Raw genomic sequence first — 23,357 nt, 5'->3', positions numbered from 1 at the left:
TGAAATGGCATACCATTTAAAATAAAACATTTTTTAAAAAATATATTTTTTTATTTTATTTGAAATGTACGCTGAGTTTGTTGGAGAAGACCGTTGGGAAACTTGTTTGTTAGATGAGAAATATGAAATTCACTGTTGTGAGTCATTTGAAATAAGGAAGAAAAAGACAAAAAGAGTTTTAAGCGAATGTGAGCGAAATGACGGATATACTACTATGAAGATGAGTGGAAAAAACTATCCTAAACATGTCGTCATTGCAACTCATTTTATACCGAACCCTAACAATTTACCTTTTGTAGACCATATAAACCATATAAGAAACGACAATAGACTTGAAAACTTGCGTTGGGTCACTCGTTCTGAAAACAGTAAGAACATAAGCAAAATTGGAGATATTGTATTCGAATTTGTCGACGAACTAGAAGATGAAACAATTGAAATTACAGACTATGGTAAGCATACGTTTGAGTTTTACTACTATAGCGAAGAACAGGACTCTTTCTACTTTTATACCGGCGTAAACTATAGGAAATTACAAGTATATTTTACTAAGGAAGGCTATGCTTATGTAAACGCTAGAGATACAGATGGAAAATACGTTCGAATACGTCTTAACAAATTCAAGAAGCTATATGGCATACCATTTTAAAACAGTATATTTTTACATATATGAAATGCTTCAGGTTGAAAAACAAAGAACAAAAGTAGCAGATACAAAACCGTTAGACTATATCTTCACAAATGCCGGTAGGAATATTTCAGATGAAGAAATTTCATCCCGTTCTTACAGATTTGACTATCCAATTCGTTGGCTTCAAAGTCCTTCAGATGCAAAGGCAATAGGATTTAGAAGAGTTTTGTTTTCAAATAGAACGAACGCGTTTATGTTTGCAGTATATTTTCATGGTCAGTACAAAGGTTCTGATGGTCTAATAGAAAAATTTGACGAAATGAAAATCTTTACAATTCGTTCAGACGAAAGTCTTGAGAAAACTCTAAATGACTTCCAAACTCAAATAAACAAATACTACTGGGAATTTCAAGAAAAATACCACTCTTTACTAAATGGAACATACTATCTGAAACTAGAATATAACAAGATGAACTCCACAGTTTCATTTCAAAAGATTGAAATTAACCCTCCAAGAGATACAGAGTTTTTATATTGGAAAGTAGACAAGCGTTCTTGGGCACAATTTCTTCGGTTACTAAACCAGAACGAACCATTACCACCAGATGGTCCATTTAATTTTATACTTCCACCAGCAGATTTGACAGTTTATAGAAACGTGTTTGACCCTCAAAATGTCATGTGTCATGCAAGTTTCAGTTCAAGCAACAACAGTTTTCTTTGTATCGGTAAGGACTTTTATGACTTTGCTTCTAAATTCTACGAACCACCTAGTAACAGTTTCTCTGACTTTCAAGTTTGGTTCACAACAAACGGTGTGCAGCATATTCTTCCATTGTACTATGACTTTTATCTCGAATTGTCTTTCATATACAACTACGGAAAAGTGCTGAAAAAGTATTGAAAAATGAGTTTTGGTTAGATGGTTTTTAGGTGTGCCTATGTGCCCATGTGCCTAGGTCATTTTAACTTCTTTTAAAAAGTGTGACAACACGACATTTTGACAACAACACAGGAAATAAACTTCTTCTTCGTATATGTTTTGAAGAACTGAAGTGTGCCTATGTGCCCATGTGTGCCTATGTGCCCATGTGTGCCTATGTGCCTATGTGCCTCGGTCATTTTAACTTCTCTTAAAATTACTGACAACACGACATTTTGACAACATCGTAGAAAACACGCAAAACTCTTGAATTTTGTATAAAAAAAGCAACCCGCGGAATTCCGGCGGTTGGTATATTCTTCACAAAATGCTTGTTTTGAGGTCGAGCCATTTTTGGCCCCACCGTATTTTTCAACCAAAACTCTTGAATTCGGCAAAAATATATTTTAGGTGGAACCAGGTCACCAGGTCACCAGGTCACCAGGTCACCAGGTCACCAGGTCACCAGGTAATTTTAACTTCTCTTAAAATTACTGACAACATGACATTTTGACAACATCGTAGAAAACACACAAAACTCATGAATTTTGTGCTGAAAAAGCAACCGTCGGAATTCCGGCGGTTGGTATATTCTTCACAAAATGCTTGTTTTGAGGTCGAGCCACAAACGAATGTCCGACGGTTAAGCCACAAACGGATGTCCGACGGTTAAGCCACCCAAAAATATTTTTTATTTTTATTGTACGTACTGAAATGACAGTCGAAGCAAAAACGTTCACGAACAAATCTAATGGCGAAACATTCACAAAAGGCACTTACAACGGTATTGAAGTCTTACGTAGAGACAAGGATGGTTATATAAATGTAACAAATATGTGTCAGCAGTTTGGGAAAGACTTTAGAAAGTTGTTGGAAAATAAGTCCTGGGAAGAGTATTATACGGCATTTTGTGAAGAATATACCAACCGCCGGAATTCCGGCGGTTGCTTTTTATACAAAGTTCATGCAGGAATTCCTGATGAAATCAAACAGGTTAGAGGAACGTATGTAGACCCAAGACTCGTAAACTATATAGCAATGTGGGCTTCTCCAAAATATTGCATAGCAGTTGGAAAAATTCTGGACTCCATAGACAAGAAAGTTCATGAGAAATTAGATGAAGAAGAACTTGAAGATACAGTAGAGAATGCAAAACCTTTGTTCGAACAAGAAGTTAGAAAAATGCATGAAAAACAAATAGAACATGAACGTGAGATATGTTCTGGTTATAGAGATTCTCCATACGAACTAGACCAATGGGAACAAGAAGATTTAAAGAGAGAATTTAGAGAATATGAACTCGCTAAAATTTCATTAGAAGCTGCAGAAGAGAGGTTAAAAGTTTGGGGTCGTTTTGTACAAAAATATTGTGAGTAAATGAACCATTTTTTTTATTGAATTCGGCAAAAATATATTTTAGTTTTTTTTTAAAAAAAATATTTTTTTATTTTTATTGTAAGAACATGTTAGCAACAACAGCACCAAACTCTTTAGTCATGAACCCAACTTCAATGTTAGTAGAAATGAAAAGCTTCATTCCTTCTTCATATACTTTCGAAACAGAAATCCAGAAGATAAAGCAGGAACTTCTCCAAGGAGATTTAGACTGTAGTGCAAAAGATGAAACAAATGAACAGTATCTTTATGAAATGCAGGACCTGGTGGAACATCTACCTAAACTTCCTGAAATACAACAACAAAAGCTCACTATTCCTGAATTCGATGAAATAGAAGTCAAAGCAACTGACTCAGTAGAAATAAAGAAGTTCATACGTAAGGTTAACTATGAGTTTCTTGGATTTCATTGCAACCACAAAGACTGCGATATGGTATATTTCATTGACATATATAAATCTGGGGAGTTTAAGACCTACGACAACTTTGTTTCGTTAGTTGCAAAATGTGTATGGCAGATAAGAGATAAAGATAGAAGAGGTAAGGTATGGAACGGACAAATAAAACCAGCAGCCTTTGAGTTAAAGAAAACCATTTACGCCTTAGTTGTTTTAGCAGGTAAGGTTTCAGAATATAACGCAAAAATGAACCCACAATGTTCAAAATGTAAAGCAGCAACAAGGAAATATAACTACTCCGTCAAAGAGATAGAACGTATGAGAAAAGACTACACTGACTTAAAGAAAGAAGAAGAGAAACCAGCAGAGGATAAAATGGACATGTTGACATTTCTGAACAAAAACTATCCAACTGCTGACGATTTCCTTCTATCAGATGTCAAGAAGAAATATAAAGAAACCTTCGGCATTGTTAAAAAATTCGATGTACTAAAAGAAGAAATAGAAGCCACAAAACTGTTTAAAGTCATGAACCATCACAACATATACCATGTAAAACGCTTATAAAACTTTATGGTAGAAATATATTTTTGTCTGATTTACGAAGAAGAAGTCTTGACAAAACATATACGATGAAATCATGACATTTTCTTGTGTTGTTGTCAAAATGTCATGTTGTCACACTTTTTCAGAGAAGTTAAAATGACCGAGGCACATAGGCACATAGGCACACTTCAGTTCTTCAAAACATTTACGAAGAAGAAGTCTTGACAAAACATATACGAAGAAGTCTATTTCCTGTGTTGTTGTCAAAATGTCATGTTGTCAGTAATTTTAAGAGAAGTTAAAATGACCGAGGCACATAGGCACATAGGCACACTTCAGTTCTTCAAAAACGTAAGACATGAATTTTCGCCCCTGTTGTCAAAATGTCATGTTGTCAGTAATTTTAAAAAGATGTTAGTTGACCTGGTGACCTGGTGACCTGGTTACACCTAAAATATATTTTTGCTGAAAAAAATGACCAAATTTCATGAAATAACTGTTTTTTTGACGAAGAGAACTTTTGCACTTCGTCAAAAAAATAGCGTTTACCATATACTACGCTTATGAAAATCGTGAAATTTTTACGAAGTGAACTTTAACACTTCGTCAAAAAAATAGCGTTTACCATGTAAAACGCTTATGAAAATCGTGAAATTTTTACGAAGAGAACTTTTGCACTTCGTCAAAAAAATAGCGTTTACCATATACTACGCTTATGAAAATCGTAAAAAATTGCGAGTAGGTGAAAAACCCTGGTCGCCTAAAAATAGCGTTTACCATATACTACGCTTATGAAAATCGTGAAAAATTGCGAGTACGTTAAAAACCGTAGTCGCCTAAAAATGACGTTTACCATATACTACGCTTATGAAAATCGTGAAAAATTGCGTCCCTAGGAAAACCGAGGAACGCCTAAAAATGACGTTTACCATATACTACGCTTATGAAAATCGTAAAAAAATGCGACCCCGACTTTTCCCGGGGTCGCCTAAAACTCATGAAAATCGTGAAAAATTCGAGTACGTTAAAAACCGTAGTCGCCTAAAACACATGAAAATCGTAAAAAAATGACCAAATTTCATGATATAACTGTATCTTTTATACAAAATAAAATAACGCTAGTTTTTTTAAAATATATTTTTTTATTTTGTATGTAAGAACAGGAAATGACAAACACTGAGTTTGAAACAGTTAAAAAGATAGACAATGAGACCAAAGTGGTTAGAATTGGTGATTTAAACGTAAGATACTCAAAGAAATACAAGAAATATTCTTTGTCAGACATTTTAACACTATCTGAAAAGAAAACATCCCACGACTGGGTTAGAAATGCTTCTACTCAGAAAATTTTGACAAAAAATCCTGAGCTTATGATATCGGTAAGATTCTATGGAACAAGAACATATCTCATCGACAAAAGTCTTATACCAATAGTTTTGTTCTGGATTGACCCAGTTGTTGGATATAATTTCATAACATATGGTTCATTCGATACGGAACGTTGCAGTGAAGGCTTACTTTACATCGTTCAGAAACCGAAGGACTTCAATACAAAGAGATATAAGATAGGAAGAACATTTAATATAACTCAAAGATATGACAGTATAGTCAATAGAGTTAAGGTTGCGTTTGTTAACGATATGAGAGCTGCTGAAACAGAACTACTTGAAAAGTTTGAGAAAATGTATGGTGCTCCCACGAAAGGTAAAGAAACGTTTGAAGTAGATGAGATAGCTAAAGCTATAAAATTATTTGACGAAGTTGCTGAAAAATACATGTAAAGCGTTTATTTTTGGTCTTTTATACAAGAATAAATAACGCTAATTTTATTTTTTTTAATTTTTTTATTTTGTATGTAAAGACAGATATGTCAACATCAGAGAACACAACAACTGCTATCGTTCATGAAGCCATAAGTGAAGAATATGAGTGGGTTCAGTATAACAAACAGTTACGTCTCATTCGTTCGGTCAAAGATGACATGTACCAAATGCAAAGTATTTTGACAGCATGTTTTGCTCCAGATACTAAACACGCAGACGACTGGTTCAGAAACCAAAGCACACAAGAACTTTTGAGTGAAATTTCTCTAGACCGAGAATTCTCGGCCTTGCATAAAACACATGAAAATCGTCAAAATTTGCCAAATGGTTTGAGAGGCTGGTATGTACATAGACTTTTAGTAAATGCTGTTGCAATGTGGGCTTCGCCTCGTTATGCTTGGTATATTTACAGACTTCTTGACGAAATTCATAGACAAGAACGTGAAGAGCTAGAGAACAAGCTTGAAGCAAAAGATGAAGTCATTGAAGCAAAAGACAAAAACATTCAGAAAAGAATACCACGTTCGGTACCAAAAGGTAAGGAAAAGAACTATAAGTATATGATTTATACTGAAGAGATGGAAAATGAAGAAGACAAGATATGGTTATGTTGCATTTAGTCAGAAGAAACAACAAAAGCTTTTACGACCTTGCTAAGATTTACAAATCTGACAGAAATTGGTTCTATCGCGAAAACTTACCGATTTCAATGACACCGAATGAAGATGTTAAACAGATAGTTCAAGATACGTTACCTCAAACACACTATGATATGAAAGGTTGTACAATACTTACATTCAAAGAAGATTTACCGCTACTGAAAGAAAAAATAACAGAGTATTTTGACAACTTCAAACAAGCAGAGTAGATGAACCATTTATTTTTCAAGCTTGACACCAAAGATGGCTCAGGTAGCTCTATAAGGTAAATTGTCTTGTCCGAGTCCTTCTGGCATTCCGAGTCCTTCTGGCATTCCGAGTCCTTCCTTCCGACAGGAAAAGTTTTTCTTTCCAACAGGAAAAGTTTTTCTTTCCAACAGGAAAAGTCCTTCCTTCCAACAGGAAAAATTTTTCTTTCCAACAGGAAAAGTCCTTCCTTCCAACAGGAAAAATTTTTCTTTCCAACAGGAAAAGTTTTTCTTTCCGACAGGAAAAATTTTTTCTTTTGTCCGTCGTAAACCATTCAAATTTTCGAAAATTGAGAACTTTTTGGCCGACCTTCAGGAAAAGTCCTTCCTTCCAACAGGAAAAATTTTTCTTTCCAACAGGAAAAGTCCTTCCTTCCAACAGGAAAAATTTTTCTTTCCAACAGGAAAAGTCCTTCCTTCCAACTGGAAGAACTCTTCCTTCCGACAGGAAAAAAATTTCTTGACAACAGGAAGAACTCTTCCTTCCGACAGGACACAAACGAATGTCCGACGTACCACCAACCGAGTCCATTCCAAAGCCAGAAGAACCGAAAGCCCCAGCACCACAACAGACTAAGACTCAAACACTTACATTTTTTACGCTTGACTTTTTACAATTTGAACTTTGTTCGCGTAGATATGAATTCTGAAAGAAGTATGAGGGTCTTGTATGACTTTGTACCTCTCCCATAGTTCATGTCTGTCAAACTTACCTGCCATGGACTCTTTCATAAGTTCCATGAAATCGTCTTCGGACAATCCGGGGAAAAGTATAATATCAGTAAGTATTCTCTTTACATCCTTACTTAAACTCTTGGCTGTCTGTACACAAATGACAACAGAGATGTTAAAGTGTCTGAGCTTCTTAAGAATTCGACACATGTCTTGTTCTCTATTCTTTAACAAAGGATGAGAAGCAAAGTCATCTAAGATAAGAAGACATCTATGAGGGTACGTTTTCCAATCGTAAGATTGCAATTTCTTCGAAATGTACTCTATCTCTTTCTGTTTGTTTCTGAAGTGTTTCTTCTCTAATATTCTCTGCATTTCCTCATTTGGGTCTTTAAACTTAGAATTGACATACTCATTTATAGCATTGTACTTCAAAACTCTTCTTTGGTACTTCTTTATCCAATCCAACAACTCAGAGTCTTTTATACATACTAGTTTTGACTTCTTTATAATATCTTTGAACGAATTGACGGTTTGGTCAAATTGACCCGAAGTACTACAAATGACTACTAACTCATAGAATGGGTTCTTCTCATCTAGTTCTTGTTGTTGTGCAGCCATTTTAAGATAAGTGAAAGTCTTACCCGACCCAGGTGGTGCAATTAGACCTGTTATACCATTCTGAGCAAAAAGAACTTGTCATGTATGGGTTTTATCTGAGCATTTTCCAACTTCCTCTTGTTCTTATTTAAAACATTCTCAAATTTTTTGTCAATGTCAGCAAACTTTTTTTCTAACATATTTTTAGAAAAATTAAAATTTTTATCTTTTACAAAATGTCTAGCGATTTCGCTATCTATATTCGAGACAAGCTTTTCGACAGCAAAACATCTGTAGACCATAAATCTTACATAGTGTAAACAAGAAAGGTGAATTTGTTCTAAAGTTCTGTTTCTGGGAATATGACAAGAACCATAAAACATTAAGCAGAGCAGTCTTAAAATTTGTCAATGACAGACTTGTTGACAGAGATGACGCCTCTTGGAAAGATGAAGTCCAACAAAACTTCTTAGAATGCAAAGAAGACACATGCGCTGTTCTTGAAGATGAAATAGAAAACAGAATAGAAGAGCTATTAAAGGACAAAGAACTTTTACAAAAATATGGTTCTGAGAAGTTTGACATAACTCCACCAGAAAAGAAGAAGAGAGAAAAGAAAGAAAAGAAAGTAGAAGAAGAGAAGAAAGAACCTGAACCAGAGCCAGTTCCACCGAAGAAGAAATTTGACATGTAAAAATAAAATTTTATTTTTAGAACATTTCTGGGTCAATGTCAATGTTCTCTTCCTCTTTAGGAGTAAACACTGGCTTAGACTCTAAAATCTTTTACCCAATTTACCTTGAACTTCTACAACTTTAGACTCATAATATTCATAGTCGTCTGTCTTCTTTGGTTCATAAGGTATAACAAGTTTGTAATGCTTTGCCTTCTTTAAGGTTTGAAAACCTTCTGTCAAAACTTTCTTTGACTGTTAACAAACCTTCTATGTCTAAGTCTTCAAATTTCGCACCATTTTTAGTCACAATAGCAAACTTAACTGGTTCGATGTTCCAAACTTTGCATATGTAGACTTTTCAAAATGGTAGAAGTAAAACATTCAAATATGTGAATGGGTCTAGTTCTTCTTTAAGTCCTGACATGTACTTGTTTACTGAGATGAATTTCGCCATCTTTTCTATCGGATAAAAAAAAATATTTTTTTAAAATTTACTCAGAAAAATTTTTCTTTGTATATACACCATTCTGTATGTCTAAAAGACTTTTGACATTTGCCAAGAATGTTCGTTTAGACGCTGTCATATAACCATATTCTTGACAATACTGTTTATACGAATCGTACAATGACTTTCATCTAAACACTCAAAGTCAGTTTCATCTATGAACAGTTCATATACACTCTTGTTTGCTTCTAACAATGTTTGTCTCTCTTCGGTATGTGGAATTTGTCTTGGATTGAACTTAGAAATATCTAATGTCATGAAATATGAGAACAAGTGGTTGTAAAAGTCAGATGTTAAAGTTTCTGCTAAGTCGTCAAAATATTCTGTATCTTGCATATGAGAATCTGACGTTCTGACAACTACATATCTTCTGTCAGACTTTCTAACTTCATCGGAACAGCATTGTTTGAAACCATAACGAAGTTTGCAACATTTTCACAAACTCTTTGGTCTTTATATTTTCTTTCAACAACTCCAACTTTGTCTGTTATAAGACTCTTCAAAGCATCTGAGTTCAAAACTTTTGTTGTATCTATACTTTGAAGTTCGTTACATACTATAAGTTTCATATTCTCTATTGAAGAGTTAAATTTACCGCAGATGTTTTCTAAGTTTGTCATATTAGGGTTCGAATAGCCCTCTAACAGTTTGCACAAAATATCTGTAAAGAAAGTGTTCTTACCTGTTCCTTGTTTTCCAATTATGATGAGAGCAGTTTCATTTTTAGCACTTGGATGTTGTAAGATGTTTGCAAACCAACATAAGATATACTCATAGACTCTTTCGTTTCCATTGCATATAATTTCTTTGACATGGTCTAACCAAGCTTCTATAACATTTTCTTTCCATTCTACTTGTTCGTATTTATATCCAGTGAAGATAGAATAGAAGTTTGGAGAAGGTGTATAGAACTTTATACCACGAACTGAAAAATCTTCTAACTTTGACAATAAGATATCCCAAGCATCTAACATCTTCATACCAACTTGTACGACTTTTATTTTCTTAAGTTTCTGTCTACATTCTTGTTCTGAAACTATTGTTGCTCTTGGTTTGTTAAAGACTACATCCCATTCTTTCATGACATAACATTCTGGGGCAGAGTCGACATAAATGACTAAACGTTTCAAATTCTCGACTGCTTTGTTATAGTCTCTAAATGGACACATATTTCTGAAGGCTTGGAAGTCATAAAAATCTGAAACATCTATTCTGTACATTTTTATAAAAATAAAAAAAAATATTTTTTTTATTCTTGACTTTGTTGTTGCATTTGTTCCATTTGTTGCATTTGTTGTTCTTGAGCTATTTGTTGTTGAAGTTGTTCTTGTAGTACAATACTTTCACCAGTTGCATCTTCCAATTCGAAACTTTCTGCCGTCATTGACAAATACATAGGACATAAAAGTTTTACAGGAACAAAGTTTGCGTCAACTAAGGTTAAGTTTATGTTTGCTAAAGTGTTTGAGTTTACTAAAGCTGAAAACTCTGCATTCGAATGAACAATAGGCAAACCAGCAGAGAATGTGTTGTTTATACGCATGAGTATCTTTTGGTCATAGTAGTTTCTGTCGACATTCGAATAGCACTTTGAACCTAAGTTTGAAACAATATATAAGATTGGTGTACTTAAAGTCAATGGAATAGACATTCCTTGTATGACACCTTTTCCTGTTATAGGAAACTGTTGGTAGTAAAAACCAGATATAAGTTTTGTATTATAGCTCATATTGTTTATAGTAAACTCAGTCGGACATCCAAACATAATGAAACCTGCTCTAGTTGCAGCACATGTTACATCCGTCCTTAAAGTATTAAATAAGTCAACAAAACCTGTTGGTGGTATATCTGAGTAAGTATCTTCAAAGAAGTATTTTTTACCATTCACAACAACAAAGTCTTCTGGTGTCAAAAGAGCAAAACAAGCTTTAGTCGTCATTGTGTTTAAGGTTAGTTTACAATATCGTCCTTGAGGACTTTGTAAGTTTGTTGTTATAGAATTATATGACTCAGGGTTTTTAGTCGTAATAGTATAAACCACTATGTCTTCTGCCATTTTACTTAGCAAATAAATTTTAATGAAATGTTGTGGTCGTCAAATATTTTTATGACGTCTGGGAAACTATACTTTAAGTTCAACGTCTCACCTCCTTTCATAACGTATATCTTGTCAATGACATTATATGAAACACCACAGCAAGCAATGTCGGGTTCTATTTCTTTGATGTTTATATCGTCTGCCTCTGTCAAAAGTTTCAATAGTTCTTTCAAAACTTCATGAGGTGCAATGACATATGAGTTCACTTTTACAGGGTTGTGTTCGACCAAGTTTAACATTATACCTAAAGCTTGACAAATCTTCTCCTGAGTTTTAAGTTTGTCTTTAAGTTGTTGGTAGTCGTTTCGAATATCTGCAACAGAACTTAACTCTCTGCTAACTTCAGGGTATGTTGGTTGTTCTTTTACAGGAACAATTGTTATACCATCTTCGTCCTCGTATGGTTTCCCCACTTCAACATCTCTTTCTTTGACATTGACAACAACACTTTGACTGTTTGTTTGAGTTGGTGAATTTAACTTCACATCTGCCACCGCCATTAAACCTTTTGAAACACTTACGCTTCTATTTTTCGGAAATGACATTTTACTTCAAATAAAAAGATGGACGTATTCGAGTATCTCTTCGAATTGAAGCAGAACAAAGTTTACACACACAAACAATACAAGTTCATTGACAGAATAGTTCTTTACACAAACAATGGAAAATGTTATAGAATAGCAGTCTTTGCTGAACCAAAATATTTTCATAAAGCAAAGAAAGTTGGTATAACTGAAATGGTGAAAGTTCTTGACGTTGACAAAAATATAACAACAAAACTTACAGATATTTCTAAAGGTAAGTTTATCTTACAATTTTATGTCAAAACTGGCGTACTGTCAATATTTGACGGAGAGAAGTCAGTTCAAGAACAACTTACTGACCTGCTGCCAAAATCTGCTCGATGGAAGCTGTCGTTATGCCAATCTGAGGAGCCCAGCAGGTTTCATCGAACGAATCTTCAAAAGAGCATCTTCCGTGAAAAGTGCTATTGGTTTTGTAAACTTCTTTGCTTTCAATTCATCTGGACCGTCTCTGTCACCAGTATATTGTATTTGAACTGTACCAACAGTTGAAATACCACCCATAAAGTCTTCTGAGTCAGCAAATGGAATGCCAAGCCAAAAGTTTGAACGGTCTCTATTTGTATATTGAGTTTTTTGACCTCCTGTATGAGTCCATACTTTCACATATGGCATAATAGAACTTTGCATTTCAGGGTTAATGGTTGTTGTGAAGTTGTTGTTAAAGTTCATAGCATCTAATGTCAAGTTGTATGACCTCATATCTTCAACTGTAGAATATTCTTCTCTTGGATAATATTTGCCATCTATGTTTATGATATTTAATACCGGGGTTGTAGAAACAAGAATAGTCATTTATAGTTCGTCTGAACAGTACAAAATAGTATCTGCATGTTTCATTGCAGTTGTTAAAGCAATATCGTTCTTGCACCTGGGTCAGCACTTGGTTTCCAACTTCACCTGCAAACTTTGACAGATATTTGGTGTATAGGGAACATAAGTGGAACTGCAATATATTTGGCAGCTAAAGCATTTGAAATATCTGGGTCCAACATATAGACTGCAAGTCTGCTTTCTATTCTCTTGCATTCAAATTTTTCGCATGTGAACTTAACTGGGTCCCAAGCAGTTCCAGCAGCATTGAAATAATAGTTTACTTCAGTGTTGAGGTTTGAGAAACCAAAGTCTAAGTCAACTTTGTCTTTGCAAAATTCGGCGAATGACGTTGATTTGCTCCTTTACGTCTGTAAGAGTGAATGGGTCTTGTGTTGGTGCAATGACTAAGTTATTTTTGCTTGGAGTAAGTTCGATAGAAATTTTTCCTGCCCAGTTTGGCAAGTATCTTAAAAACCTGAAGATGAGGAAAGATGACAAAGGGACTCTAAGTTTCAGTTTTACTTTGGTTACTGCTGCGCGCAGTTTGTCCAGAAAGGTTAACATAAACTCCTGGAACGTTAGGGTCAAGTCTTCTTATTTTCTCAATGGTTGCATACTGGTCTGTTTGTTCTCTAGCTTGTGTTGTACTGAGTTTCTCAAAGCGAACCATTCATAGTTTGCCCATGTTACTGTTTGAACTAAGTCGGAGTTAGAATATATCTTATATCCCATGAAACTTCTGGAGCATATTGGTATCCGACATAGAAAATTCCATTGCAACCTTTCTTGTCAGACAACTTGGCAGAAGGTTTATATTCAATGTCTTGTTCCACGTATAAGAATGAGTTGTCAATAGAAATTATATGAAACCTGTCGCAAGCAATATCTACTGTTGTTGAAGAACCTTCACCAAACTCACCTACGTTTCCATAAGAAACAGCAGTTGTATATTCGTAAGTTCCAGGAACTATTTCTGACCTTCTAATGGCATTGTCGCATTCGTTATACCATTCGGAAACATTTCCATTCATGGCATCCAAAACTGTTGGCGTTATATTCTGAGCGGCGTACATTTCATATGTGTAAAAATATAGAATAGTTGGATTTATGTGTCATAATAGAACCACGTGGACCAAGCTTTACTTTCTTCCTGACTGAGTTTTAACTCTTCTTTTTCCTTCATTGCCACTACTTTCACTAGATGAAGTTACTTCTTCACTACTTTCACTTTGTTTCTACTCTTCTCTTCTTCTTTGGTGTCGCTTTTGGTAACTTGCCCTCTGCTTCAAGTTGTTGCATCTTTGCCTCATGTTCACCTAGTATGTTGTAAATTTCCCATGTCCTTTTTGCCTTTGGGCTCTGGTCGCCCGTCTCAGGTAACCTATATCCTAGAAAGATTTTGTCATAGTTTGTATTTGAGTCTTCGCGTATTGTTTGCATGACTCTTTCCTGAGTTTCCGGTTCAAGCTCTTCAAACAGTGCCTGTCCATATGGAATAAGCTCGTTTCCCAAATATATGTTTTGTAGCCATTCTGGTTTTCTTTCCATGTTACAACAATATCTTTTGTGAATGGGAAAGCTTTTACCCAATGTTTCAGTCTTGCGTCATTTATTTCTGTAGTTGGTTTATTTTGTCAAGGAACATGTTTTTCAATACATAACATTTCATTTGGTACTGTCCATTTGAGTTTTCTTAAATATTCATCCCTTCTCAGTTCATTGTCTGCAAAGTAAGTTTTTATGACATTTTGTAAACTTTCGTTTGCAAGGTCATGTACAATAGGTCTCTTCCTTCTCTCCCTAACTTTCTTTCTAAACTCTTCACCAAATATACCATCTCTATGGTTCTGTGTAGTTCTTTGAGATAAATGTTTTAGAACGTCAGGTGTTATATTTCCATCAGCCATGTTCATTTCATACTGGTCCAAAATATCTGCATCTTTCATATCTTTCAATGGCATTAAAGCCGCGCTGAAAATACCAGCTATATCTGGTTCACCATTGACTTCCATTGCGTCTACAACTTCTTGGAATTGTGGTTGTAAGTTTATGAACCACCTATCCGGATTAGCTTTATGACCCCATCTCATTGTAGTTCCATCGTCTGCAGAAACAAAAGTAGGTTTGTTTCCATCTTGGTTAGGTTCTGAATGAACTTTAAACAATGTTTCATTTCTATATGTTTTGTTGAAATTTAACCTTTTATTTTCACCGAGTTCATCCAAAGATTGAAACGTTAAATGCTCGTAAGTAAAAAGGGTTGTTGTATTTGCGTACATTTTCTTTCAGTACTTCCATTCTATGCTGAATATTTTCATCTGGTGTTGGAGTCTTTTGTATGTCGGCAAACATTTTTCGATATTCTTCTACTATGTCAGCCGAATTTTTTTTAGACTCTTGGAAAGATTCCATATTCACCTCATACTCTTGTTGAGGGTCAAGATTTTTCGGCTGTTCCAAATCTTCATCTAGTTCTGTGAAGTTAGTTTCCAAAGGAGGGACTTGTTCGTTTCCTTCAGGCTCTTCTAGCTGTTGTTGCTGAACTATTTCTTCCATGTCTGGTTGTATCTGAACTTCTTCCTGTGGAGTTTCTTGTACCTCATCTGCTGGCATTTCATATATTCCGAGACCGTTTTCAACAAGTTCCCTTTCTAAGTCATCCGGACTCATAAACCTTTCTTCTTTCGTTCCGTCTCTATTTTTTACGCGTTTCATGAAGAGAGTTAAATTGTCATTTAGCTCTGACATCAAATATCTCGGAGTAAATTCAGTCATGTCATTTGGATGATATGCTATTAAATCATATCCCTTAGCGAGCTTGTATTTTCCAGGTTTGAAATTATATCCCATTTGGTGCTGAGCCATAAAGCTAAATAGGTTCGGGTCAGTATTTCCTTCCTTGAACTTTCTAATAGCTTCTTTATATCTGTCACTAAAGTCAATACTATCTGGGTAGCCATAGTCTTCTTTAAGCATTTTTAAGAATTCTTGGTTTCCTTGTTCTGTTTGTGGTTGTTGTTGTGCAGGGTTTTGAACTGTTGGTTGTTGTGCAGGGTTTTGAACTGTTTGTTGTTGTTGTTGTGCTGGTTGTGGTTGTTGTTGTGTTGGTTTTGGTGCATGCCTGTGTCTGTGTCCATGTGACGATGTAAATGTTTTAGGTAGTCCTGGTGCAGGTGCTTCTCTTGGAGGGTTTGGTGGTATATAAATTCCAACAGCTGGTATATATGTTCCACCAGCTGGCACATATGTTCCATCTGCAGCGTAATGTCCTACCTGACTTTTCGTTCTTAAGAAAGCATTTACTAGGTCTGTTTTGGTCTGTTGTAACTCTTTTTCTTGACTTTCCACAACAGTTGCTCTAACGGCGTCATAGGCACTTTGAACTGCCTGTCTCGTTGCTGCATCTGTTATTTTCGTCATATTTGTGCTACTTCTTTTAACTCTTTGTCGAAACCTTCAGACTTCAGTTTCTTTCCAGATGAGAAGTCGTTCACTAGTTTTCACCTTACTATGAAGAGCTTCGAAGGCGTTCTTAAAGTCAGCATTTGTTAAAGCTTCATTTGAACTGTCTTCATCCGCTTGTATTTTTGTCCTTATTGACCCTATAAGTTGGGCTGCTTTGGCGTTGGCTTGGGCATCTAACCAGTCATTGTTAGCTTTTATATATTCTGCGCTTTTTCATTGCCTTTTGCATGGCTGCGTCGTTATTTTTACTTTCTTGTGCTAAGTTTTCATACTGTACGGTTTGGTTTTGCAACTGTAAAAGTTTTTCTGCCTTTACATTTGCTTCAACTTCTTTTTTATACTCATCGCTATCCATATATGTCTTCAGGGCTTTTTGTTTTATCTCTTCATCTTTCAGTACTTTATATTGAGTAGTATGGTTTTTCAAATTTACAACATCTTGTTCCATTTTTTGCTACTTCTGCTGCTTTTCTGACACTTTTTTCGCATATTCCTCTGTACTTAGTTCTTTCAGTTGTTCTTCTTTCTTCTTTTTCTCTACGTTTAACTCATTGAGTTTCTTTGTGTGTCTGTCATATTCTAGTTTCTTTTCGTTTTCACTTATTTGCTTCTGTATGTCTATGTTTGACTTTTTGACATCTGATATTTGATTTTTGAGTGAACTCAAATTCATTTGACTTTGAGGTTATAAGCTGTTCCGTCTGCAGCTCCACCATAGCCTGCCATTTTCGCTAAAGTGCCGCTCTTAAACCTCCACTCTGTGCACCAAGAACTCGGTTTAAAAGCATAGGGTTGCTTGACATTTGTTGCAACATGGTGGGGTCATTCAGCATTTGTTGTTGCAACTGTTGTTGTGGTGTTAGTTTTACTATTGGATGTTTCAATGCTCTCTTCCTCTTACGTATATTCTTACGTAGCTTACGTGGCATTTTAAGTGAAGTTAAAAAAGCGGTTTTTGACAGGTGTTTATATGACACTTTTTGTTCAGCTCAAAAAACTACTCGGCCAAAGTGTTGTCAGTTTTGTAAAATAACCGTCCTCTCTCATTCTATAAGGGGGAAAGGCTTCTCAAAGTATACTTCCTTGGAACGCCTGTAACTTTTCCTGTAGCGACGATAGCCCCTTGCTTGTCCGGACAAAGTTATACTATTTTGAGTGCTCTACAAAAAAAGTCAACGGCTGGTCGGCTGGGGTTCGGTCCTCCTCTTGGGTCTTGGGCAAAATTTCTTAGGGCTAGAAGGGGCGCAGCCCCTGGAAGCCCCTCATACCTGACCTGAACTCGTGTATTAATTACAAATTAAAAAAATTAATTAAAAAACGCATTAAATTAATCAAATTTGGTATAAAATTGTTGTGCAAACTCTGTTTAAGATTGGCACGTTTATATCATTAAGCAAAACAAATTCAATATTGCAAATCTATTACAAAAATGAGATAACTTTTGCAGCTTTTTGAATTTTTGCTAATTGCTTATATTCAAAAATAGATTACCTTTGAAGATGTTTTTCAAATTTCATATTTGTCTCAATGTGTACCATCTAAAGGAATAATTCTTCCTTCGTTAATGCTATCTTCATTATTAACCTCAATATAGATGAACTATTTAACGTTATTTCACATTTTTCTGTTGCCACAATAAGAGCAGTTTCACCTTTATCTTTTGACCTTCTATTGCCCAGCATAGAATAAAATATTCAACAAATTGTTTTAAAAGTTAAAAGAAGTTGTTTGTCATTAGGTCTTTAATATTAAGGGTGCCCTTCTGATGATATGAAATATATGAGTAGTTCATCACGACATTAAATTTTTACGTCAAGAATCTATTTTCTGCGTCATACGCATACCGTGTGTCTTGCAATTTCCACCTTATATATTTTACCATATAAATCATTGTTTTTTCATATCAATGCTTTGAATCAATATTTGCATTATATGATATAAGGAACTATACAAATTCCATATTTAAACCATATGAACAATATCTGATATTACTTTTTAACTGAATACATGTCAAGTTTCAGATAATTTTAATTTTCCAATCAAAGATACATTACTTTCTGCAAATTCACTATAAGTAAGTATAGTAAATCCGTTCGAATAACATATCTTGCGTGTAGTTGTGATCATAACAATATATTTAAGGGTGCACCCGTATTTACGTTTATTTGAGAGGAGGAGGATTACCCTCTCAATTTTGAGGGATTCGTTAGTTTATTTTCTCGATGAATATGCAATAAAATTTGATTTTTACCTTATCAATATACTTCATATAATATACACATGTTCATGTAAAAACTTTTTTCCAAAATCCTCAGGAATTAAGGGATTTTTGAATTTTAAAAATTTTTTTCGAATTTTTTCGAAAAAAAAAAATATTTTCAGAACAGCCTTAACGGCTAAGATTTAGGAACAATGTTAAGTATCAAAAAGAAAGGAGGTCTGATATAGACAACATATATCGTTGAAGGTTGAAAAAATCTCTAATATTTGAGCCCAAAATTTCAAATTTTAATTTTTTGAAAAAAGAGGCCACCTGTATGTACGTTTATTTGAGAGGAGGAGGATTATATTTTGAAAGGGTGAAACATTATGAATATGTTAATTATATAATAATATGTATTATTATAAAAAAGAAAAAATAAAGCACTTTAATTTTTTTCTTTCTTGATTTTTTACAAAATCTACTTAGAATTATGCAAAATATGACTAAATAATTATAAATTTCAAGTTAAATTTAATTTCGATAAATAATTTAAATTTCAAAATATCAAGTTCAGTTCGACTATGTATGTAGTAATTCCCAATAAAGTTCCAAAACCCTATTAAAATATATGAACATTTTCAACATTTTAATGTTTTTATTTAAAATTTGATGGAATATGAGCTTCAACAATTATTATGTAAATAAAAATAATTAAATATATGTATTTATTCGTATTACAACCGTAGTAAGTCGATTCTTCCTTTCTTCTACTGAGTTTTGAATTTGATTTCGAATTGTAAAGAGATTCAAAGGGAAAATACTAGCGGATAAAAACTACCTCCATGAAAGGGTCATAATGGAGTCAAGTTGTATTTTTTGATATTTTTTGCTTTTCGAGCCTAAATAGGTAGCCAAGATAATGCCTAAAAATAAGGTTCTAAATTCTGAAGTTTACATGATCCTCTCGTGTGCACCCTTAATTAGAGATTAAATTTGATATTGAAAAAAATTCAGATTTAGTTATATAAATCAACAATCTGATCACATATAAGCCAAATGACCCATCCTTAGCTTTAAAATAACTTTTTTGAGAAGTGGAAAACAGGGTTATACGATACATCTTGTTTGGTCAAGGATTGCCCGCAAGGGAAAAAATTTTCCATCGTCACTCCGAAATTTTTGAAATTTTGAAAAAAATGGTTACTAATTTTTTGGTGATTTTGTTGCATGCTAAGTTCGGTCAACGATAGAAATTGAGTGGAAATTAATCGTCGAGGAAGTACGATTATGTAAAGTAAAAAAATGTTGTGGGATTTTTAATATTATATATTATTTTATAATAAAATTTTTTTGAGTCATTTTAAGAAGCACATATAATTTTTTGAATTTAAAAATTAAAGTAGTGTCAAACGAATTTATCACTTAATTTAATACTCAGATTTCTTAAAATTAATGAAAAAAAGGTTTTCTGAGAACTTTTGAGAATGGTTTTCAAATTCCATTATTGAAAATATATAGGTATTGTATGAAATTCAAACTCTATATTTATTAAAATTCTAAATTTTTAATAAAATAACTTTTCAGAGGAATATGATTTGAATGGTGATTAATAAGTATAAAAATGTCTACGATTTTAAGGAGGGAATTGTTCCTTATGAGGTATACATCATAACTATATAACTCATAAGGAACAATTCCCTCTTGATAGCTGGGAAACTTTCTCTGAATAACTTATCATTTGGAGAAAGTTTCCCAGCTATCTATTAGAAACTAAAGGCTGTGAGGCACTAATATATAATCAGTGCCTCATAGCCTTTAGTTTCTTATTAAAAACGAGAAAACTTGTTCGAAATGATAAACAATTTCGAACAAGTTTTCTCGTTTTAAGGAGGGAATTGTTCCTTATGAGGTATACATCATAACTATATACCTCATAAGGAACAATTCCCTCTTGATATCCTGTATATTTTTGAATATATTTTTTTAATTAAAGTTCTCAAAAGTATTATCAAAAGTGATTTTTTAAAAATATCTCCAATTAATTAACTAATTAAAAGTATTATATTTTTAAAATTAAATAGTTTTTCAATTTTTTTGAAGGAATTGAGATACTTCCCACGACAATAAAATTGAGAGGTTTACATTATGACTGATCTTAGCATGCAACAATTTCGACTATAGTGTATCATTTTGGATCTTCTTTATACAAAATTTATATTGAAAAAATGTAAACATTTGAAATTTATTCAACTGCCAAAAAATGATTAATTTCCCTAACAGCATTAGCCATTACAAATTTATTGAACCAATTGGACGCGGTTCCACTTCTGAAGTTCTCTCCGCCATATGTTTAGATAATCAAAACGAGATATCAATAAAAAAGATTGATATGGAAAAGTATCCAATCGAACTAGAATTTCTTCGTCAGGAAGTATCATTTTGGTCATCTTCAGCGCATCCTAATGTTGTAGGTTACTATGGATCATTCGTTGAAGGTACTGTCATTTACATTTTAATGGAATACTGCAGTGCCGGTTCCATTTACGATATAATGCGCTATGGATTTCCTCGTGGTTTTAATGATGAATTTATCATTGCTACAATATTGAAAGGTGTTTTAAATGCGCTTAATTACATCCACTCAAATGGTCAAATACATCGCGATATAAAGCCAGGAAATATACTCTTATGTGCAGATGGCTCCGTGAAAATTGGTGATTTTGGAGTTGCAGCGAGTCTATTTCAAGATGGCCAGCGTCAAAGAGCGCGTTATACAGTAATTGGAACACCATGCTACATGGCTCCGGAGGTGCTCACTGAAGACCACGGATACACAGAAAAGGCTGATATTTGGTCTCTCGGAATTACAGCGATTGAACTCGCGACTGGCGAAGCTCCTTATTCCAAATTGAAGCCTATGGAGATCATGGTTAAAATTCTTAAATCTCCGCCTTCGAAATTACCTACAAACGCTCCATATTCGGCCGAATTCAGAAATTTCGTTGAAAAGTGCTTACAATCAGATCCAATGAACAGAGCTACCGCTGAAGAGTTACTACGTCATCCATTTATCGCTAAAGCCAAATCAGACTCTTATATCAGCGCAACATTACTTACAAAGATTCCTCCAATTGGAGAAAGACTTCGTACAATAGAAAAGCAATTTTCTGCGTTTTCTATGAAAGAGCAAACACTTCCCCCGCAAGCAGAACATCCTCCAAGCCCAATGCAATGGAATTTTGAAGGAATTGAACAACCATCGCATCCGCATTCAGAACCGACAGAATCTATAACAAAAGGAAGGTTCACTATTACCAAACAACCAAGTTCTGGTCAGTCGAATCTTTCGGAAGCTGATAAAGAAAATCAACAACTGAAACAGACAGTTAGACAACTCCAACAAAAGGTTGAAAGTATGGAATGCGAGATGGACCAAATGAAAGACCAGATAAGATTGCTTACTCAGTTAGTTCAGAATATAATGAAATAATTTATTTGATTTTGTGTTATTTTTGTATGTTAAACTTTGTTTTAATAAATTCTTGTTTTATTTTCCATGTTTCTTCAAATTTTTCTTCAATTTTTTTATGAACACAATTGGACCTCCGAGATCTAGAGCTAAACTCGTTCCATTTTGGAAAACACTTTTAGTCGCAATGACAATGTCATTCACTTTAACTGCTTTTATTCTCAGAGAGTTAGATTTCGGTAAGCAAATCGTGTGCCCTTACTGTGATGTTCAAAATGAAAAGACACAAATGGATATTTCGCAATTAACATTCATAACATATGCAAATCCAGATCAATCAATCAACTCTGAATTCAAAAATGCAATTCATTCTTGGTTAAATGTTTCAAAAGAAGCAAAAGTTTTAATACTTCGATCAAATAACAGACTTGATGCAACTTTTACATTTCTTTCTTCATTTCCTAAAGATAGAGTTCAATTAGCATGGACAAGACGAATTGATATGAAACGACATATATACCTTGATGATTATTTCGAAATAGGAACAAAACTTATTACATCTAAATACGCTGTTTTCATTCGTCCATCAGTTTTCATTCAATCTCAATGGTTTTCTGCAGTTCAGAAGGCTATCCAAGATGTAAATACTAGTAAATATGTAATTGTTGGACAAACTTACCTGAAATCTCTCAATAAAGTATATGATTATACAGATTTCTTCTTATTCCAGGTTACTGACATGCCTTTTGATATTTACAGTATTCCTCCATTTATATCGAGCAAAGAATATTGGCCTGAATGGCTTTTAGGTTGGTTCAATCATCAAACAACTCTCTTTTCCTTAGATAAGTCTTATTTGGTTTCAAGTCGACAATTAAATGATGTTTTTAATCTAAACAATGCTATGACAGCTGTAAACAAAAATGTTGCATTTACAAATGGAAATTTTTCGGCAAATATTCGGGATGTGGCATATATGGCAACTGATTCAGGTATAATATCAATGAAAAAGACTTTGTAACTTTAATTGTATTTTTGTTTTATAAAAATTGGAGTTTAACTCCATGTTATTAGTTAATTTTCTTATTATTTTTCTCATCATATGCTTGAAAATATAACCATTCAGTAATCCTTTAAGAAAATCATTGCAATTTGATAGATATCTCTTCTAATTAAGCATATGATAACAAAAGAATCAAAAACATTGCATGAGTCTTAATATCCAAACATATAGTTAGAATAAAATCCATTGCTCTATTTCTGATGTTAAGATTTAATGGGTTCAAATATTAATTAAAGATGTCCAAAATAAACAATCTTTTCCTAATCTTTTATTACATATTATCGTTTGGCATAATAAGTGATATTAAAGAATTTCGAAATGTATCCGTATGCAAAAATAAATAGAGTTATTGATGATGAATATTGTATGATTCTTTGAATTAACTGTGCATTTACTGATTATTATAAGTGAAATGCTCTTATGCATTAAATTCATCAAAATTGAAATATTGCTTTACCACAGCTTATAAAATTGATAAATAATTGATATGTAGCCATATCTGATTGTTTCTCATGATTTAATTTCAGATAATTATTTGCACTAATCATCAGAATATTTTACTTTTGAACTCAATATTTTTTCAA

At 33.8% G+C, this 23,357-nt stretch overlaps 12 protein-coding genes and 2 pseudogenes across 14 annotated transcripts, besides 2 other annotated features; 10 read left to right on the top strand and 4 right to left on the bottom strand.

The window, feature by feature from the left end:
* Positions 1-14,720: part of a mobile genetic element that runs on past the window's edge.
* Positions 65-649, top strand: TVAGG3_0268200 (His-Me finger endonucleases family; the record flags this gene model as incomplete). Its single annotated transcript, XM_051228488.1, has 1 exon — positions 65-649. The coding sequence occupies one exon, from the start codon at positions 65-67 to the stop codon at positions 647-649; it is 585 nt and encodes a 194-aa protein (XP_051098218.1).
* TVAGG3_0268190 (uncharacterized protein) lies at positions 675-1,535 on the top strand (the record flags this gene model as incomplete). The annotated part of the gene is made up of 1 exon (XM_051228487.1): positions 675-1,535. One exon carries the CDS (start codon positions 675-677, stop codon positions 1,533-1,535), a length of 861 nt encoding a protein of 286 aa, XP_051098217.1.
* On the top strand, positions 2,268-2,930 carry TVAGG3_0268180 (uncharacterized protein; the record flags this gene model as incomplete). Its single annotated transcript, XM_051228486.1, has 1 exon — positions 2,268-2,930. The coding sequence occupies one exon, from the start codon at positions 2,268-2,270 to the stop codon at positions 2,928-2,930; it is 663 nt and encodes a 220-aa protein (XP_051098216.1).
* Positions 3,017-3,913, top strand: TVAGG3_0268170 (organellar and viral DNA polymerase type B; the record flags this gene model as incomplete). The annotated part of the gene is made up of 1 exon (XM_001298397.1): positions 3,017-3,913. The coding sequence occupies one exon, from the start codon at positions 3,017-3,019 to the stop codon at positions 3,911-3,913; it is 897 nt and encodes a 298-aa protein (XP_001298398.1).
* Positions 5,263-5,673, top strand: TVAGG3_0268160 (organellar and viral DNA polymerase type B; the record flags this gene model as incomplete). Its single annotated transcript, XM_001298398.2, has 1 exon — positions 5,263-5,673. One exon carries the CDS (start codon positions 5,263-5,265, stop codon positions 5,671-5,673), a length of 411 nt encoding a protein of 136 aa, XP_001298399.2.
* On the top strand, positions 5,760-6,583 carry TVAGG3_0268150 (annotated as a pseudogene). Its single transcript has one exon. A coding segment is annotated over exon 1 (824 nt).
* On the top strand, positions 8,131-8,588 carry TVAGG3_0268140 (annotated as a pseudogene). The gene has a single exon. A coding segment is annotated over exon 1 (458 nt).
* On the bottom strand, positions 9,940-10,295 carry TVAGG3_0268130 (uncharacterized protein; the record flags this gene model as incomplete). Its single annotated transcript, XM_051228485.1, has 1 exon — positions 9,940-10,295. A coding segment is annotated over one exon (356 nt), but the record flags the coding sequence as incomplete, so codon positions are not given.
* On the bottom strand, positions 10,325-10,726 carry TVAGG3_0268120 (uncharacterized protein; the record flags this gene model as incomplete). Its single annotated transcript, XM_051228484.1, has 1 exon — positions 10,325-10,726. The coding sequence occupies one exon, from the start codon at positions 10,724-10,726 to the stop codon at positions 10,325-10,327; it is 402 nt and encodes a 133-aa protein (XP_051098214.1).
* TVAGG3_0268110 (protein of unknown function, DUF4106 family) lies at positions 11,137-11,673 on the bottom strand (the record flags this gene model as incomplete). The annotated part of the gene is made up of 1 exon (XM_051228483.1): positions 11,137-11,673. One exon carries the CDS (start codon positions 11,671-11,673, stop codon positions 11,137-11,139), a length of 537 nt encoding a protein of 178 aa, XP_051098213.1.
* On the top strand, positions 11,737-11,951 carry TVAGG3_0268100 (uncharacterized protein; the record flags this gene model as incomplete). Its single annotated transcript, XM_051228482.1, has 1 exon — positions 11,737-11,951. A coding segment is annotated over one exon (215 nt), but the record flags the coding sequence as incomplete, so codon positions are not given.
* A 145-nt stretch (positions 14,721-14,865) lies between the features above and the next one.
* On the bottom strand, positions 14,866-15,993 carry TVAGG3_0268080 (protein of unknown function, DUF4106 family; the record flags this gene model as incomplete). The annotated part of the gene is made up of 1 exon (XM_051228481.1): positions 14,866-15,993. A coding segment is annotated over one exon (1,128 nt), but the record flags the coding sequence as incomplete, so codon positions are not given.
* A 2,186-nt stretch (positions 15,994-18,179) lies between these two features.
* Positions 18,180-19,217: a mobile genetic element.
* A 1,284-nt stretch (positions 19,218-20,501) lies between these two features.
* Positions 20,502-21,731, top strand: TVAGG3_0268060 (STKc OSR1 SPAK domain-containing protein; the record flags this gene model as incomplete). The annotated part of the gene is made up of 1 exon (XM_001315001.1): positions 20,502-21,731. The coding sequence occupies one exon, from the start codon at positions 20,502-20,504 to the stop codon at positions 21,729-21,731; it is 1,230 nt and encodes a 409-aa protein (XP_001315036.1).
* A 97-nt stretch (positions 21,732-21,828) lies between these two features.
* On the top strand, positions 21,829-22,731 carry TVAGG3_0268050 (uncharacterized protein; the record flags this gene model as incomplete). The annotated part of the gene is made up of 1 exon (XM_001315002.1): positions 21,829-22,731. The coding sequence occupies one exon, from the start codon at positions 21,829-21,831 to the stop codon at positions 22,729-22,731; it is 903 nt and encodes a 300-aa protein (XP_001315037.1).
* Positions 22,732-23,357: the final 626 nt, after the last annotated feature.

Source organism: Trichomonas vaginalis, chromosome V (assembly GCF_026262505.1).
Source record: "Trichomonas vaginalis G3 chromosome V, whole genome shotgun sequence".
Lineage (NCBI taxonomy): Eukaryota > Parabasalia > Trichomonadida > Trichomonadidae > Trichomonas > Trichomonas vaginalis.
The sequence above is the reverse complement of the archived record's forward strand: the minus strand, read 5'-3'. Positions and strand labels throughout refer to the sequence as shown.